Source organism: Bos javanicus, chromosome 6 (genome assembly GCF_032452875.1).
Source record: "Bos javanicus breed banteng chromosome 6, ARS-OSU_banteng_1.0, whole genome shotgun sequence".
NCBI classification, from domain to species: Eukaryota; Metazoa; Chordata; class Mammalia; order Artiodactyla; family Bovidae; genus Bos; species Bos javanicus.
This window is the reverse complement of record NC_083873.1, coordinates 6,499,082-6,514,306: the sequence shown is the minus strand read 5'-3', so window position 1 is coordinate 6,514,306 and position 15,225 is coordinate 6,499,082. Positions and strand designations below refer to the sequence as shown.

The 15,225-nt window shown below is 37.3% G+C and overlaps 1 protein-coding gene across 2 annotated transcripts in view; it reads left to right on the top strand.

Annotated features, from left to right (window-relative positions):
- Positions 1-15,225, top strand: part of USP53 (ubiquitin specific peptidase 53) — a 59,532-nt gene that overhangs the window by 5,839 nt on the left and 38,468 nt on the right. For both annotated transcript variants that reach the window (XM_061421162.1, XM_061421163.1), the window contains exon 2: positions 11,933-12,624. In XM_061421162.1, coding sequence (XP_061277146.1) covers positions 12,481-12,624 — 144 coding nt within the window. In that variant the 5' untranslated portion in view covers positions 11,933-12,480. The remainder of the gene's footprint in view (positions 1-11,932; positions 12,625-15,225) is intronic.

Sequence of the window (15,225 nt, the reverse complement as noted above, 5' to 3'; positions counted from 1 at the left end):
TATTTTGTGTTTAATAAATTTTCTAGTATCATCTTGTGGTTTTCTGTATCAAAAGTCATCTATTCTTCTATTATCTTTCTTACTATAATACTTCAACTTTATAAAAAGGAGGCCTATAATGAATTAGGTTTTTTTTTTTTTTTTTTGCTTTAACTTGCTATCTACCTACATATGGGAAGATCCCTTGGAGGAGGGGATGGCAACCCACTCTAGTCAGTATTCTTGGCTGGAAAATCCGCATGAACGGAGGAGTCTGGTGGGCTGCAGTCCATAGGGTTGCAGAGTTGAACATGAATGAAGTGACTTAGCATACACACTTACCTATGTATAGGTATATATAAGTATACATATATAAATATAGGTATACTTATAGATAGCTTGCTATCTAATTATCTAAAATAAAGTTTTAAATAGTTTTACTAGTAAGGTGGATGGTTGTAATATATCACTGGAAACTCTTCAGTATGTCCCTTAGCTATATTGCTTATAGTGAAAAGATGTTAAAATGAAATTTCACTTTAGAGTTTGATGGCTAAGCCAGGGTACTATTAAGAATGTATTTCAGTAGCTTTATTAACAGTGATTCTCTCCTTCTATGGGATTGTATGTATTTCTAAATTTTCTGTTTTAAATATTTATGTGTATTTTAGATATCTATATAAAAAACAAATACTATTTTATAATCAAGAAAGAAACAATATACTTAAAAGAACAAAGGAGTCTCTAAGGCTTTATCAGCTATTGTGTTAGTTTCCTAGGGCTGCTGTCACAAAGGACCACAAACCAGACAGCTTAAAGCAATAGAATTGTTCTCTCACGGCTCTGGAGGCTAGAAGTCCAAAATCAAGGTTTTAGCAGGATTGGTTCCTTTCTAAGGCTCTGTACAGAATCCTCCCTTGCCACTTTCTAGCTTCTGGTGGTAGCTGTCAATTCTTGGTGTTCTTTTACTTGTAGCTGTATCATTCTGTATCAAACATGATATTCTGTTTGTCTCTGTCTCTTCTTCTAATGACTTCTGCTAGTCTTTTTGATTAGGCTCCATCCTAATGATCTCATCATGATCTAATCTCATCTATAAAAACCCTATTTCCAAATGAGATCATGTTCACAGGTACTAGAGGCTAGTACTTCAAAATACTTTGGGGGCGGAGCACAGTTCAACCATAACAGCTATGAAGTGAAGTGAAGTCGCTCAGTTGTGTCTGACTCTTTGAGACCCCATGGACTGTAGCCTACCGGGTACTGCATTCATGGGATTCTCTAGGCAAGAGTTGTGGAGTGAGTTGCCATTTCCTTCTCCAGAGGATCTTCCCAACCCAGGGATCGAACCCAGGTCTCCTGCATTGTAGGCAGATGCTTTATTGTCTGAGCCACAAGGGAAGTCCTATAACAGCTATAATGAGTCCAAGTTCAGCTATTACTACCATTTACCGAGACTGATCTAGTAGCCTAATCAAATCATTGGTGGTTAGAATTTACAATTGCATTTAAAAGAATACAACTTAGAAAAAGATCTAACTCTGGAGGTAAAAGACCTGTTGTTGTTTAGTCACTAATATGTCTCTGACGCTCTGTGACCCCATGGACTGTAGTCTGGTACTTCAGTTCAGTTCAATTGCTCAGTCGTGTCTGACTCTTTGTGACCTCATGGACTGTAGCACGCCAGGCCTCCCTGTCCATCAACAACTCCCGGAGTTTACCCAAACCCATCTCCATTGAGTCGGTGATGCCATCCAACTGTCTCGTCCTATGTCGTCCCCTTCTCCTCCTGCCCTCAATCTTTCCCAGCATCAGGGTCTTTTCCAATGAGTCAGCTCTTCTCATGAGGTGGTCAAAGTATTGGAGTTCAGCTTCAACATCAGTCCTTCCAATGAACACCGAGGACTGATCTCCTTTAGGATGGACTGGTTGGATCTCCTTGCAATCCAAGGGACTCACAAGAGTCTTCTCCAACACCACAGTTCAAAAGCATCAATTATTCAGTGCTCTGCTTTTTTTATAGTCCAACTCTCACATCCATACATGACCACTAGAAAAACCATAGCCATGACTAGATGGACCTTTGTTGGTAAATTAATGTCTCTGCCTTTTAATATGCTGTCTAGGTTGGACATAACTTTTCTTCCAAGGAGCAAGCATCTTTTAATTTCATGGCTGCAGTCACCATCTGCAGTGATTTTGAAGCCCCCCAAAATAAAGTCTGCCACTGTTTCCACTGTTTCTCCATCTATTTGCCATGAAGTGATTGGAACAGATGCCATAATCTTAGTTTTCTGAATGTTGAGCTTTAAGCCAACTTTTTCACTCTCCTCTTTCACTTTCATCAAGAGGCTTTTTAGTTCTTCTTCACTTTCTGCCATAATGGTGGTGTCATCTGCATATCTGAGGTTATTGATATTTCTCCCTGCAATCTTGATTCCAGCTTGTACTTCCTCTAGCCCAGCGTTTCATGATGTACTCTGCATAGAAGTTAAATAAGCAGGGTGACAATATATAGCCTTGATGTACTCCTTTTCCTACTTGGAACCAGTCTGTTGTTCCATGTCCAGTTCTAACTGTTGCTTCCTCACCTGCGTACAGGTTTCTCAAGAGGCAGGTCAGGTGGTCTGGTATTCACATCTCTTTTAGAATTTTCCACAGTTTGTGGTGATCCCCACAGTCAAAGGCTTTGGTATAGTCAGTAAAGCAGAAGTAGATGTTTTTCTGGAACTCTCTTGCTTTTTCGGTGATCCATTGGATGTTGGCAATTTGATCTCTGGTTCCTCTGCCTTTTCTAAAACCAGCTTGAACATCTGGAAGTTCACAGTTCATGTATTACTGAAGACTGGCTTGGAGATTTTTGAGCATTACTTCGCTAGCGTGTGAGATGAGTGTAATTGTGCGGTAGTTTGAGCATTCTTTGACATTGCCTTTCTTTGGGATTGGAATGAAAACTGACCTTTTCCAGTCCTGTGGCCACTGCTGAGTTTTACAACTTTGCTGGCACATTGAGTGCAGCACTTTCACAGCATCATCTCTTAGGATCTGAAATAGCTCAACTGGAATTCCATCACCTCCACTAGCTTTGTTCGTAGTGATGCTTCCTAAGGCCCACTTGACTTCACATTCCAGGATGTCTGGCTCTAGGTGAGTGATCACACCATCCTGATTATCTGGGTCATGCAGATCTTCTTTGTATAGTTCTTCCGTGTATTCTTGCTATCTCTTCCTAATATCTTTTGCTTCTGTTAGGTCCATACCGTTTCTGTCCTTTATCGAGCCCATCTTTGCATGAAATGTTTCTTTGGTATCTCTGATTTTCTTGAAGAGATCTCTAGTCTTTCCCATTCTGTTGTTTTCCTGTATTTCTTTGCATTGATCCCTGAGGAAGGCTTTCTTATCTCTCCTTGCTGTTCTTTGGAACTCTGCATTCAAATGGGTATATCTTTCTTTTTCTCCTTTGCTTTTTGCTTCTCTTCTTTTCACAGCTATTTGTAAGGCCTCCTCAGACAGCCATTTTGCTTTTTTGCATTTCTTTTTCTTGGGGATGGTCTTGATCCCGGTCTCCAGTACAATGTCAGGATCCTCTGTCCATAGTTCATCAGGCACTCTATCAGATCTAATCCCTTAAATCTATTTCTCACTTCCACTGTATAATCATAAGGGATTTGATTTAGGCCATACCTAAATGGTTTAGTGGTTTTCCCCACTCAATTTAAGTCTGAATTTGGCAATAAGGAGTTCATGATCTCAGCCATAGTCAGTTCCCTGTCTTGTTTTTGCAGACTGTATAGAGCTTTTCCATCTTGGCTGCAACAAATATAATCAGTCTGATTTCAGTGTTGACCATCTGGTGATGTCCATGTGTAGATTCCTCTTTTGTTTGTTGTTTTGTTTTCTTTTCTTGTTTGCTATGACCAGTGCATTCTCTTGGCAGAACTCTATTAGCCTTTGCCCTGCTTCATTCTGTACTCCAAGCCCAAATTTCAAATTTGGCTGCTACTCCAGGTATTGCTCAACTCCCTACTTTTGCATTCCAGTCTCCTATAATGAAAAGGACATCAGTTTTGGGTGTTAGTTTTAGAAGGTCTTTTAGGTCTTCATAGAACCGTTCAACTTCAGCTTCTTCAGCATTACTGGTTGGGGCATAGACTTGGATTACTGTGATATTGAATGGTCTGCCTTGAAAATGAACAGAGATCATTCTGTCATTTTTGAGACTGCCTCCAAGTACTGCATTTCGGACTCTTTTGTTGACTGTGATGGCTACTGCATTTCTTTTAAGGAATTCTTGCCCACAGTAGTAGATATAATGGTCATCTGATTAAATTCATCCATTCTAGTCCATTTTAGTTCGCTGATTACTAAAATGTTGACGTTCACTCTTGCCATTTCCTGTTTGGTCACTAGACAATTCACTGATTAAAGAAACTGAAGACAACACAAACAGATTGAAAGATATACTATGTTCATGGATTGAAATAATTAATATTATTAAAATGATCCTACTACTCAAGGCAATCTACAGATTCAGTGCAATCTGTATCAAAACACCAGTGGCATTTTTCACAGGACTAGGCCAAATAATTCTACAATTTGTATGGAAAAAAGACCCTGAATAGCTAAAACATTTTTGAGTAAGAAGAGTAAAGCTCAGTATGTCATGACCCCTTACTTCAAGCTATATTACACAGCTGCAGTCACCGAAAGAATATAATACGGCAGAAAAACAGATACATAGATCAGTGGAACAGAATAGAGAGCTCATAAATGAACCGACAGTTGATCTATAACAAGGAAGCAAGAATATACAGCGGGAAAGACAAAGTCTTCAGTAAATGGTCCTGGGAGAACTGGATAACTCTGTGCAAAGGAATCACTGGACTAATGTGTCACACCATGCACAAGTATAAATTCAAAGTGGATTAAACATTGAAATATAAGACCTAAGACCATAAATTCTGGAGGAATACATAGGCAACACTATCTTTGACATTAGTCTTAGTAATATTTTGGGGGCTATGGAGAAGGCGATGGCACCCCACTCCAGTACTGGAAAATCCCATGGACAGAGAAGCCTGGTAGGCTGCAGTCCATGGGGTCGCTAAGAGTTGGATACAACTGAGCGACTTCACTTTCACTTTTCATTTTCATGCACTGGAGAAGGAAATGGCAACCCACTCCAGTGTTCTTGCCTGGAGAATCCCAGGGACGGGGGAGCCTGGTGGGCTTCTGTCTATGGGGTCACACAGAGTCGGACACAACTGAAGTGACTTAGCAGCAGCAGCAGCATGCCTCCACAGGTAAAGCAAATAAAAGTAAAAATACACAAATGGGACTACATCAAACCAAAAATCTTTTGCACAGCAAAGGAAACTGTCAACAAAAGGAAAAGGCTACCTGCTGAATGGGAGAAGGTATTTGTTAATAATATATTTGATAAAGGATTAATACCCCAAATATACAAGGAACTCATACAATACAATATCAGAAGAAAAATAAGCTGATTAAAAAATGGGCAGAGGATCTGAATAGATATTTTTTTCAAAGAAGATAGATTGCCAACAGGCACATGAAAAGATGCTCAGCATCACTAATCATCAAGGAAATGCAAGTGAGAAACACAATGAAATATCACCGAATGGCTGACATTTAAAAAAACGACAGGGACTTCCTTGGTAGTCTAGCGACTAAGATTCTGCACTCCCATGCAGGGGCCCTAGTTTTCATCCTTGGCAAGGAACGAGATCCATGTGCTTCCAATAAAGATCCTGCATGTCTCAACGAAAAGCCACAACTAAGACCCAGCACAGCCAAAACGAAGACAACAGGTAACAAGTGTTGACCAGGATGTGGAGAAAAGGGAACCGTTGTGCACCATTGGTGGAGATATAAATTGGCCAGCCACTGTGGAAAGTAATATGGAAACTTCTCAAGAAATTAAAAATAGGACTGCCAAAAAAAAAAAAAAAAAGCTGTCAAATGATCCAGTAATTGCACTCCTATTTATCAGAAGAAAGCAAAAACACTATTTTGAAAAGATGTATGCACCTTTATGTTTACTGCAGCATTATTTACAACAGCCAAGATATGGAAGCAACCCAGGTGTCCATCGATAGATGAATGGATAAAGAAGAGGTGCTGCATGTATTTATATACATACAGTAGAATATTATTCACCCATAAAAAAATGAAATTTGCCAATTGTGACAACTTAGACGGACCTTAGAGAGTATTACGTTAACTGAAATAAATCATGTATAAAAAACCAAATACTGTGTGATTTCATTTATATGTAGAATCTAAAAAACAAAACAATTATACATAGCAAAATAGAGACAGAATTATGAATATAGAGAGCAAACAAGTGGTTGCCAGAGGACCGAGGTTGCAGGGAAGAAGGAAGTATGTGAGGGAGCTTAAGAGGAATAAGCTTCCATTTGCAAAGTAAACCTGTCATGGGTATGAAATGTACAGTGTGGGAAATATAGTCGATAACTATGTAATGTTTTTGTAAGGTGACATTTTGTAACATTTTTTTTTCCTTGAAATGTGTAGAAGTGCCAAATTACTATGTTGTATAACAGGAGCTAACATAATGTTATAGGTCAGTTATACTTTAAAAACAAGCAAACATACAAATAAACTCATAGAAAAAGGGCAGATTGTGGTTTACCCAGAAGTGGGGGCTTGGAGAAGTGGGTAAACTAGATGCAGGTTGTCAAAAGGTACAGGTTATGCCTCCTAGTTATAAGATAAATAAGAACTAGGAATGTAATGTACAACGTGATGATTATAATGAACACTGCTGTTTGTTATATGAAAGTTCTTAGAGTCAGTCCTAAGAATTCTCATCACAAGGAAAATATTTTTTCCTACTTCTTTAATTCTGTATCTATATTTGATGATGGATATTTCACTGAACTTATTGTGATAATCACTTCATCATGTATTAAGTCAAATCTTTATGCTATCCACCTTAAACTTATACAGTGTGTGTGTCAGTTATGTCTCAATAAAACTGGAAGGAGAAAAATCTGAATACCCTTTAGCTATCACTTTCCAACCCTGTCTTCACTTGTTCTCCATGGCCCTCTCGTCTCCAGTGTAAGCAACCACTTATCTACTGTCTGTCTCTAGAGGTGTCTCTTTTGGACATTTTGGATGAATGGAATCTTACAGTGTGACTGTGACTTTCTGTGACTTTCACTTATCAACATGTTTTTGGTGTTTAAGTTGTAGCATGTTTAAGTACTTCATTTTTTTTATGGCTAAATAATGTATTCTGTTATGTTTGTACACACACATTCATATACACACATACACCATATTTTATTTATTCTTTAGTCAAATATATGGGTTGTTTTTCCACCTTTCAGCTGCTGTAAATATTGCTGTGTTAGCTCTTTTTCTGCACAACTTCCCCAATATTTACTGAAAGAGTAAATACAGAATTACATTTGAATTCCTGGAATAAATCTTATTAATTTTCCAGTGACACATTATTCTTTTGACACACTGGTAGATTGTTGGGGTAGAGTGAGGATAGAACACGCAGGGGCCTTGAAGGTGTCTCCACTTGTTGTTGAGTTGCTAGGTGATATCTGATTCTTTGTGACCTCATGAACTGCAGCATGCCAGGCTTCCCTGTCCTTCACTATCTCTTGGAGTTTGCTCAAACTCATGTCTGTTGAGTCAGTGATGCCATCCAACCATCTCATCCTCTGTCGCCCCCTTCTCCTCTTGTTCTCAATCTTTCCCAGCATCAGGGTGTTTTCGAGTAAGTTGGCTCTTGGCATCACGGGGCCAAAGTATTGGAGCTTCAGCTTCAGCATCAGTCCTTCCAATGAACACCCAGGACTGATTTCCTTTTGGATTGACTGTTTTGATCTCTTTGCAGTCCAGGGGACTCTCAAGAGTCTTCTCCAACACCATAGTGCAAAAGCATCAGTTCTTTGGCACTCAACCCTCTCTGTGGTCCAACTCTCACATCCATGCATGACTACTGGGAAAACCATAGGTTTGACTATATGGACCTTTGTCGGCAAAGTGATGTCCCTGCTTTTTAATAATGCTGTCTAGTTTGTAATAGCTTTCCTTTCAAGGATAAGTGTCTTAATTTCGTGACTGCAGTCACCATCCACAGTGATTTTGGAGACCAAGAAAATAAAGTCTGTCACTGTTTCCATTGGTTCCCCATCTATTTGCTATGAAGTAGTGGGACCTGAAGCCATGATCTTAACATTTTTGAATGTTGAATTTCAAGCCAGCTTTTTTACTCTCCTCTTTCACCCTCATCAAGAGACTCTTTAGTTCCTCTTTACTTTCTGTCATTACAGTGGTATCATCTGTATATCTGAGGTTGTTAATATTTCTCCTGGCAGTCTTGATTCCAGCTTGTGAGTCATCCAGCCCAACATTTTGCATGATGTACTCTACATAAAAGGTAAATAAGCAGGGTGACAATATACAGCCTTGACAAAGTCCTTCTCCAATTTTGAACCAGTCCGTTGTTCCATGTCCGATTCTAACCATTGCTTCTTGTGACTGTGGCTCAGATCATGAGCTCCTTTTTGCAAAATTCAGGCTTAAATTGAAGAAAATAGGGAAAACCACTAGACCTTTCAGGTATGACCTAAATGAAATCCATTATGATTATACTGTGAAGGTGACGAAGAGATTCCAGGGATTAGATCTGGTAGGCAGAGTGCCTGAAGAACTATGGATGGGATTCATAACATTGTACAGGAGGTGGTGACCAAAACCATCCCCAAGAAAAAGAAATACAGGATGGCAAAGTGTTTGTTTGAGGTGGCTTTACAAATAGCTAAGAAAAGTCAAAGGAGAAAGATATACCCAGCTGGATGCAGAGTTCCAGGGAATAGCAAGGAGAGATAAGAAAGCCTTCTTAAGTGAACAATGCAAAGAAATAGCAAAAAAGAATAGAATGAGAAAGACTAGATATCTCTTTAAGAAAAGAGATATCAAGGGAACATTTTATGAAAAGATGGGCACAATAAAGGACAGAAATGGTATGGACCTAACAGAAGCAGAAGATATTAAGAAGAGGTGGCAAGAATACACAGAAGAACTGTACGAAAAAGGTCTTGACCCAGATAGTCATGATGGTGTGATCACTCACACTCACGTAGAGCCAGACATCCTGGAGTGTGAAGTCAAGTGGGCCTTAGGAAACATTACTATGAACAAAGCTGGTGAAATTGATGGAATTCCAGCTGAGCTATTTCAAATCCCAAAAGATGATGCTGTGAAAGTGCTACAATCAATATGCCAACAAATTTGGAAAACTCAGCAGTGGCCACAGGACTGCTGCTGCTGCTAAATCGCTTCAGTCATGTCCCCACTCTCTGCGACCCCAAAGACGGCAGCCCACCAGGCTTCACCATCCCTGGGATTCTCCAGGCAAGAACATTGGAGTGGGTTGCCATTTCCTTCTCCAATGCATGAAAGTGAAAAGTGAAAGTGAGGTCGCTCAGTCGTGTCCGACTCTTAGCGACCCCATCCACAGGATTTTCCAGGCAAGAGTACTGGAGTGGGGTGCCACTGCCCTCTCCAAGAAAAGGTCAATTTTCATTCCAATCCCAAAGAAAGGCAATGCCAAAGAATGTTCAGATTACTGGACAGTTGCACTCATTTCACATGCTAGCAAGATAGTGCTCAAAATCCTTCAAGCTAAGTTTCAGCAGTACATGAATCAAGAACTTCCATATGTACAAGCTGAATTTAGAAAAGGCAGAGGAACCAGAGATCAAATTGCCAAAATTTGTTGGATCACAGAAAAACCAAGGGACTTCCTGAAAAAACATCTACTTCTTCATGTTGCACTTGTTACCACTGGCTGTACTCTGATGCTTACCTGATGTTTTAATCTCAATTACCCTCCAAATGGCACTGGGGCGGTAACAGAACTTTCCTGTTTCATTGCATTGTGTGGGGTGGGAATTCTCGGCCTAGAGCAATGTGAAGAATGGAAAAGTTCACAACTAGCAACATCTTCCCAGTCTGTAACATTTGGCCCTCTTTGTCTCTGGATGCTATTTCTCTCCCAGTCTATGAGCCAGTTATTGTACTTAATATTTTTCCCTGTTTCTACTTAGACTATTTGTTGCTTTTTTATAATCTCCACAGAGTTGCATTGGAGGAAGAAAACCAGGAGGACATATTAATTTGACATTTTGCCCAAGAACAGCAGCTAAATATTTTTTAAATTATCTGTTTGTGTCTGTGTCCATCACAGAACCGAACTCATTATGGTAGGGATTATTTCATAAATATAACCGTTCAGGGTAAGACCTGGTGCCTAGTTATATGATTGTTGAGAGAATATCATTTCAAATATATGGCAAAACAAATACAATATTGTAAAGTTAAAAAATAAAATAAAATTTAAAAAAAATACAAATTTACTACTGATACAGTGCTCCCTTACTATTGTAAAATCATGACTGCGTTTATTAAAAGTTTCTATGAAAGTTTTCAGAATCATTTAGATCACTTTAGAAGAAGTTAAAATCCACAGAGTTAAAAAGAAGAAAACAGCTAACATAATGCAGTGTTTTATAAGTCTTGAAACTTTTAACCTGTCTTAAGCAGGGCTTTTATTATTGTTGTTTCCATTTTTTAGATGAAGCTATGAATCAGATGACAAGATTTTATCTAAGACCAAACATCTAAGACATGATCAATAATATGTGGGCCTGGAAACAAGAGTCTCTCGACCTGAATTCTGTGAAGACTACTGCTTTTCTTCTTTATTCCTCAGTGCTTTGCCAGCATATTGGGCGTTTGATCAGTGGTATTGAACTGACTGGTAACATTCTTTCCTCTCATGTTTTTGCGCTATGAAGTAAACTTAGGGCCCTTCACCCAGAGTTTAAATTGAAACACGTCCTTACACAGGACTTTGGAGGCCCACCATGATCTCTCTTTCCCAGGGATCCTCTCTTTTTATCTACTCTCCTCTTTGTTCATGTTTCTTCTGCCACGCTGGGCTTTTTACAGTCTTCTGGTATGCCAGGCATGCTGTTCAGTCTGCTAGGAAAGTCTTTTCCAAGATAGCATCTTCACCTCCTTCAAATCTTTGTGTAAAGGTAACCTTCTCAGTTATATCTTCTGTGACTTTCCTGTTTAAAAGTTCAAACCATCTCCCATTATATACACTTCTCATCCCCTTTGCTTACATTGTTTTTATGTTAGCGCTCAGTGCACAGTTCTTCTAGTACACTCTACAATTTATTATTCACTGAATTAAGGTCTCTCTTTCCTCATCAAAATGTCAGTTCCAGTGCTTGGCACAGAACCTGTCTCAGTCTAATGTTTGTTGAATGAAAGAATGCAGAAAAAAATTCAGTTGATTAAACTTTGTTAGTAATACTTGATTGTTTTTAATTAAGAAGTTGAACATTTTGAAATCCTTTTAGCCAGGAGCATGTGTTCATGAACAGTGTGGAAATTTAATTCCCTAAGATTTATCAATTTAATGTTTCTCCTGAGTTTTAATGCAGGTCAGTTTACATAAAATCTATTGACATTCTTAGAGAAATATGATTCTGTGTAGAGTAAGAGATGATATAGAGTCTCTGTAGATGAATTTGTTTTAATAAACAGAAGTATATAATAGTACTGACAGTAAAGTTAGTATTATTCAAAGGACTACCTGAAATCTAAGTTAATTCTAGTAGTCTTTTTGAAACCATCGTGCAACCATTGAAATCTTGAAGTAGATAGTGATTAATATCACCTTGATATTTTTTGAAAATGTAAATGATGAACTATGTTTACATTTTCTTAATTTGAAAAGAACTTTATTCTGATCCTTTTATGAGTGTACATATACTATTTTACTAATGTATTAAATATTTGTGTTCATAAAGTAAAAAAGGAATATTCTTGATTAGCCTTTTATTTAAACATTTCTTTTCTTTTCTTGTAGATATGCTTTGAGGTCACATTGGTATGAAATATGGAGTCACCTTTAATAACTTCACCTGGAAAAGAGTCTTCTTTCTTGTTAAAAAAACATAAGGAAAACAAATGACCAAAGGAATTATACCAAATGCTAACTCTACATCTTTTTGTATCATCTGTTTTTGAAACCATCAAGACAAATGACTTGTGCTTTAAAGAATATGATTTCCCCATCGAGGTTATTTTTAACAGTTTTTAAAAACTCTTTTAATCTTTTTCATCTTAAATTGTCCTCTTAAAAAATTTAGCACAAAGATTTTTAAATCTTTAAGGCCTTGTTTAAAATAGCTTTCTTGTTGAGTTTTCAGAACCTTAATGCTTTTGTATCCTATTTTTACTTGACAAAGTCCTCAAAACTACAGCATCAGGAAAGATATGGACTTGGAAACTTACATTTTTGTAATAGACTGGAGCAGATGTAAGTGGACCATTCAAGACCCCATCCATTTTATCATCAGAAGTATCACTTAAGTACACACATCTTAGCTTTAATGCAAGCAAAGTTGCTTGAAAATGGCATGGGTAAAATTCTTACGGAAACCTGGTGGCAATCTCGGAAAAACTTATCAGCCTGGGAGTATGCTATCCCTGGCCCCTACCAAAGGCTTGTTGAATGAACCAGGACAAAACAGCTGCTTTCTCAACAGTGCTGTACAGGTGAGATGTTTGTTTCTTGTCAAATATTAAAAAGTGCCTTTCAAGAAATTCTTTAATGCCTCTTTAACTTGTAAATGAGGAATAAAGTTGTTATTATTGACTGGAATGACTTTTTAATATCACTTTTAATAGTAGCAAATATTTTGACTGGGCATTTTGGGTTTTATAATAAATGGAAATTTTTTTCAACAGAATGCTACATTATTAGGATATAAAAACATCTGTGGCTTAAATGTTCACTTAGTGAAGTAAGAATGCTTCTAAAATATATAATTTTTTTTTTTTAATTAGCTACTGTATTCTGCCCCACCCTTGTTTTGGTTAAGAAATTCAGATGAATCCTCATGGTGGTGGTTTAGTCTGCTAATAGCATTTAAAAACAAAAACAAAAACAAGCTGCTTGGATTAAAATAAGAATGAATGAGTTTTTAATCCTCATTTCTCAAACTCCCTTCACCTCCCACTGTGGCCTTAAATCACCTTTTTAGAATTGTAATTTGGACACCACTGTTTTAGTTAAATTTACAGTTAATTGCTTTTGCTTCAGTCTTTTTAGAAATTCTTTTAATTAGCAAATATGTATTAATCCAGTTTTCTGCCTTAGATAAATATCCTTTCTTATATATGATAGTTTTTATTCAACGTTTTCAGATTTCATAGGTGCCTTTATTCTTCTCTACAGTATGAAAGGTAAAGAAGATTCAGAATATTGAAATGTTTTTCTACTGACCCTAGAATGTACCTTAAAAGATTTTGTTGAAAATAAATAGCTTTTCATGTATTTTTCTTTCTGTTGCTCTATTTCCCCCTCCAGGGGCTTCCCTGGTGGCTCAGTCAGTAAAGAATCCGCCTGTGATGCAGGAGCCTGCCTACAGTGCAGGACACGTGGGTTCAGTCCCCGGGTGGGGAAGATCCCCTGGAGAAGGAAACGGCAACCCACTCCAGTGTTCTTGCCTGGCAGATCCCATCGACAGAGGAGCCTGGTGGGCCACAGTCCACAGGGTCGCAAGAGTTGGTCACAACTTAGCAACTGAACCACCATCGGCACCTGAAACTTGAGAGCAGAAAGTGAAGTCCTGCTTGAATAACTCATTGGATAAATGAGTGCACCGTGAATGTGTCAGGTGTCAGATGTCTGGGTCAGACATCTGACCCAGACTTGTGTTCTCAGTTGCTCAATACTTCTTAAACCTTGAAATAAATTGTGAAATATGTTTTGTAAGAAATTATTAAAAGTGGACATTATTCAAATATTTTAGACATGACTCAGAAAAATGAGTTTATGTGCCATTTCCCCTTAGTTTTTATTCTTATATTATTTTGAAGCGAGAAATATTACACAAGGTTTATATTTATATTATTAAATACATATACATATATGTATTAATCTTTTCAAAATACATTAATTTTGTTAGATAACCATGTTAAAGTGCAACATGCAAATAATGCAGAAGAAAAATGCTTATATTATAAAATTATATTGCTAAAAACTAGTTCAACAACTAGCTTAGACTCTAACTTTTTAAAACAGGTGGTACAATATAGTCAACATTTGCAAATGAACTAGAATAAAGGTTAACTATAGTGAAGATAATTTTTGGTATGGATTTGTGAAATCATTTTTAAATTTTTATGTTAAGTGATATACAGAGAAGTCACATAAAATATTTTTTCTATAGTTTGGATCCAGTATGACTTAAACATTTTGCTAATCCTATAAAACATTCTGGTTACATTTGAAAGACTTAGTTTGTTAGCCTTCTAAGCAGATTATAGAGATACTCTCTTTTGGCGGAATATTTTAAGCTTTTATTTGATGAGGAAGTGGTACAATTAAGTAGATCTGGCATATTGGTATGGTTTTAAAATCTCTAAGTTAAAAGCAAAGTTGAAATACTTAAAAGCTAATATTTATTGTGTTCTTACTGTGTGTTTGTACAATATAATCTAATTCTTACAATGACCCTAAAAGGTAGATACTACTGTTATCCTCCTTATGGTGATAAGAATGCTGAGCTTCAGAAAATATTTGGCTCAAGTCAGTCCAAGAGCTGTTAAAAGTAAAGCCAGAATTGGAATCCAAGAGATCTCCCTTCAGAGGTTGTATCATTAACCACCGTGCTGTGTGCTTTCCGCTGCTGGGCCGTCATGGCCCGTCATCTTGACGAATGAATTTCAGTGTAGTGCATTTTATGGAATGATAGAATATGGTGTGCAAGAAAGTTATTAAACATTTTCAAGTGCTTTGCAAAACACTGTGTTATTTGTGATACATAAATGCATCCTGTTAAATATACTTATAAAAAAAGCAACTATCAAAGAGAAATTCTGAAATTCTGGCTTTTAGTTATTGAGTGATTAAAAATATTGGAAACTTCTAAAATTACTTGCTTTTAGTTGGAGAGAAAATTTTCTCTTTAGTTGGAAGAAATGTGAGATGGTGAATAGATTTTCTTACATTTATTATTTGAAGAAATAAGGTCTAGAGAAACTTGAAGATCTTAAATGTTGTAATATTTACAGTAACAAATAGATTGAATTCAGTGCATGCCAGTTGTGTACTAGACACTACTTTGGACACTTCACATATTACAAACATTT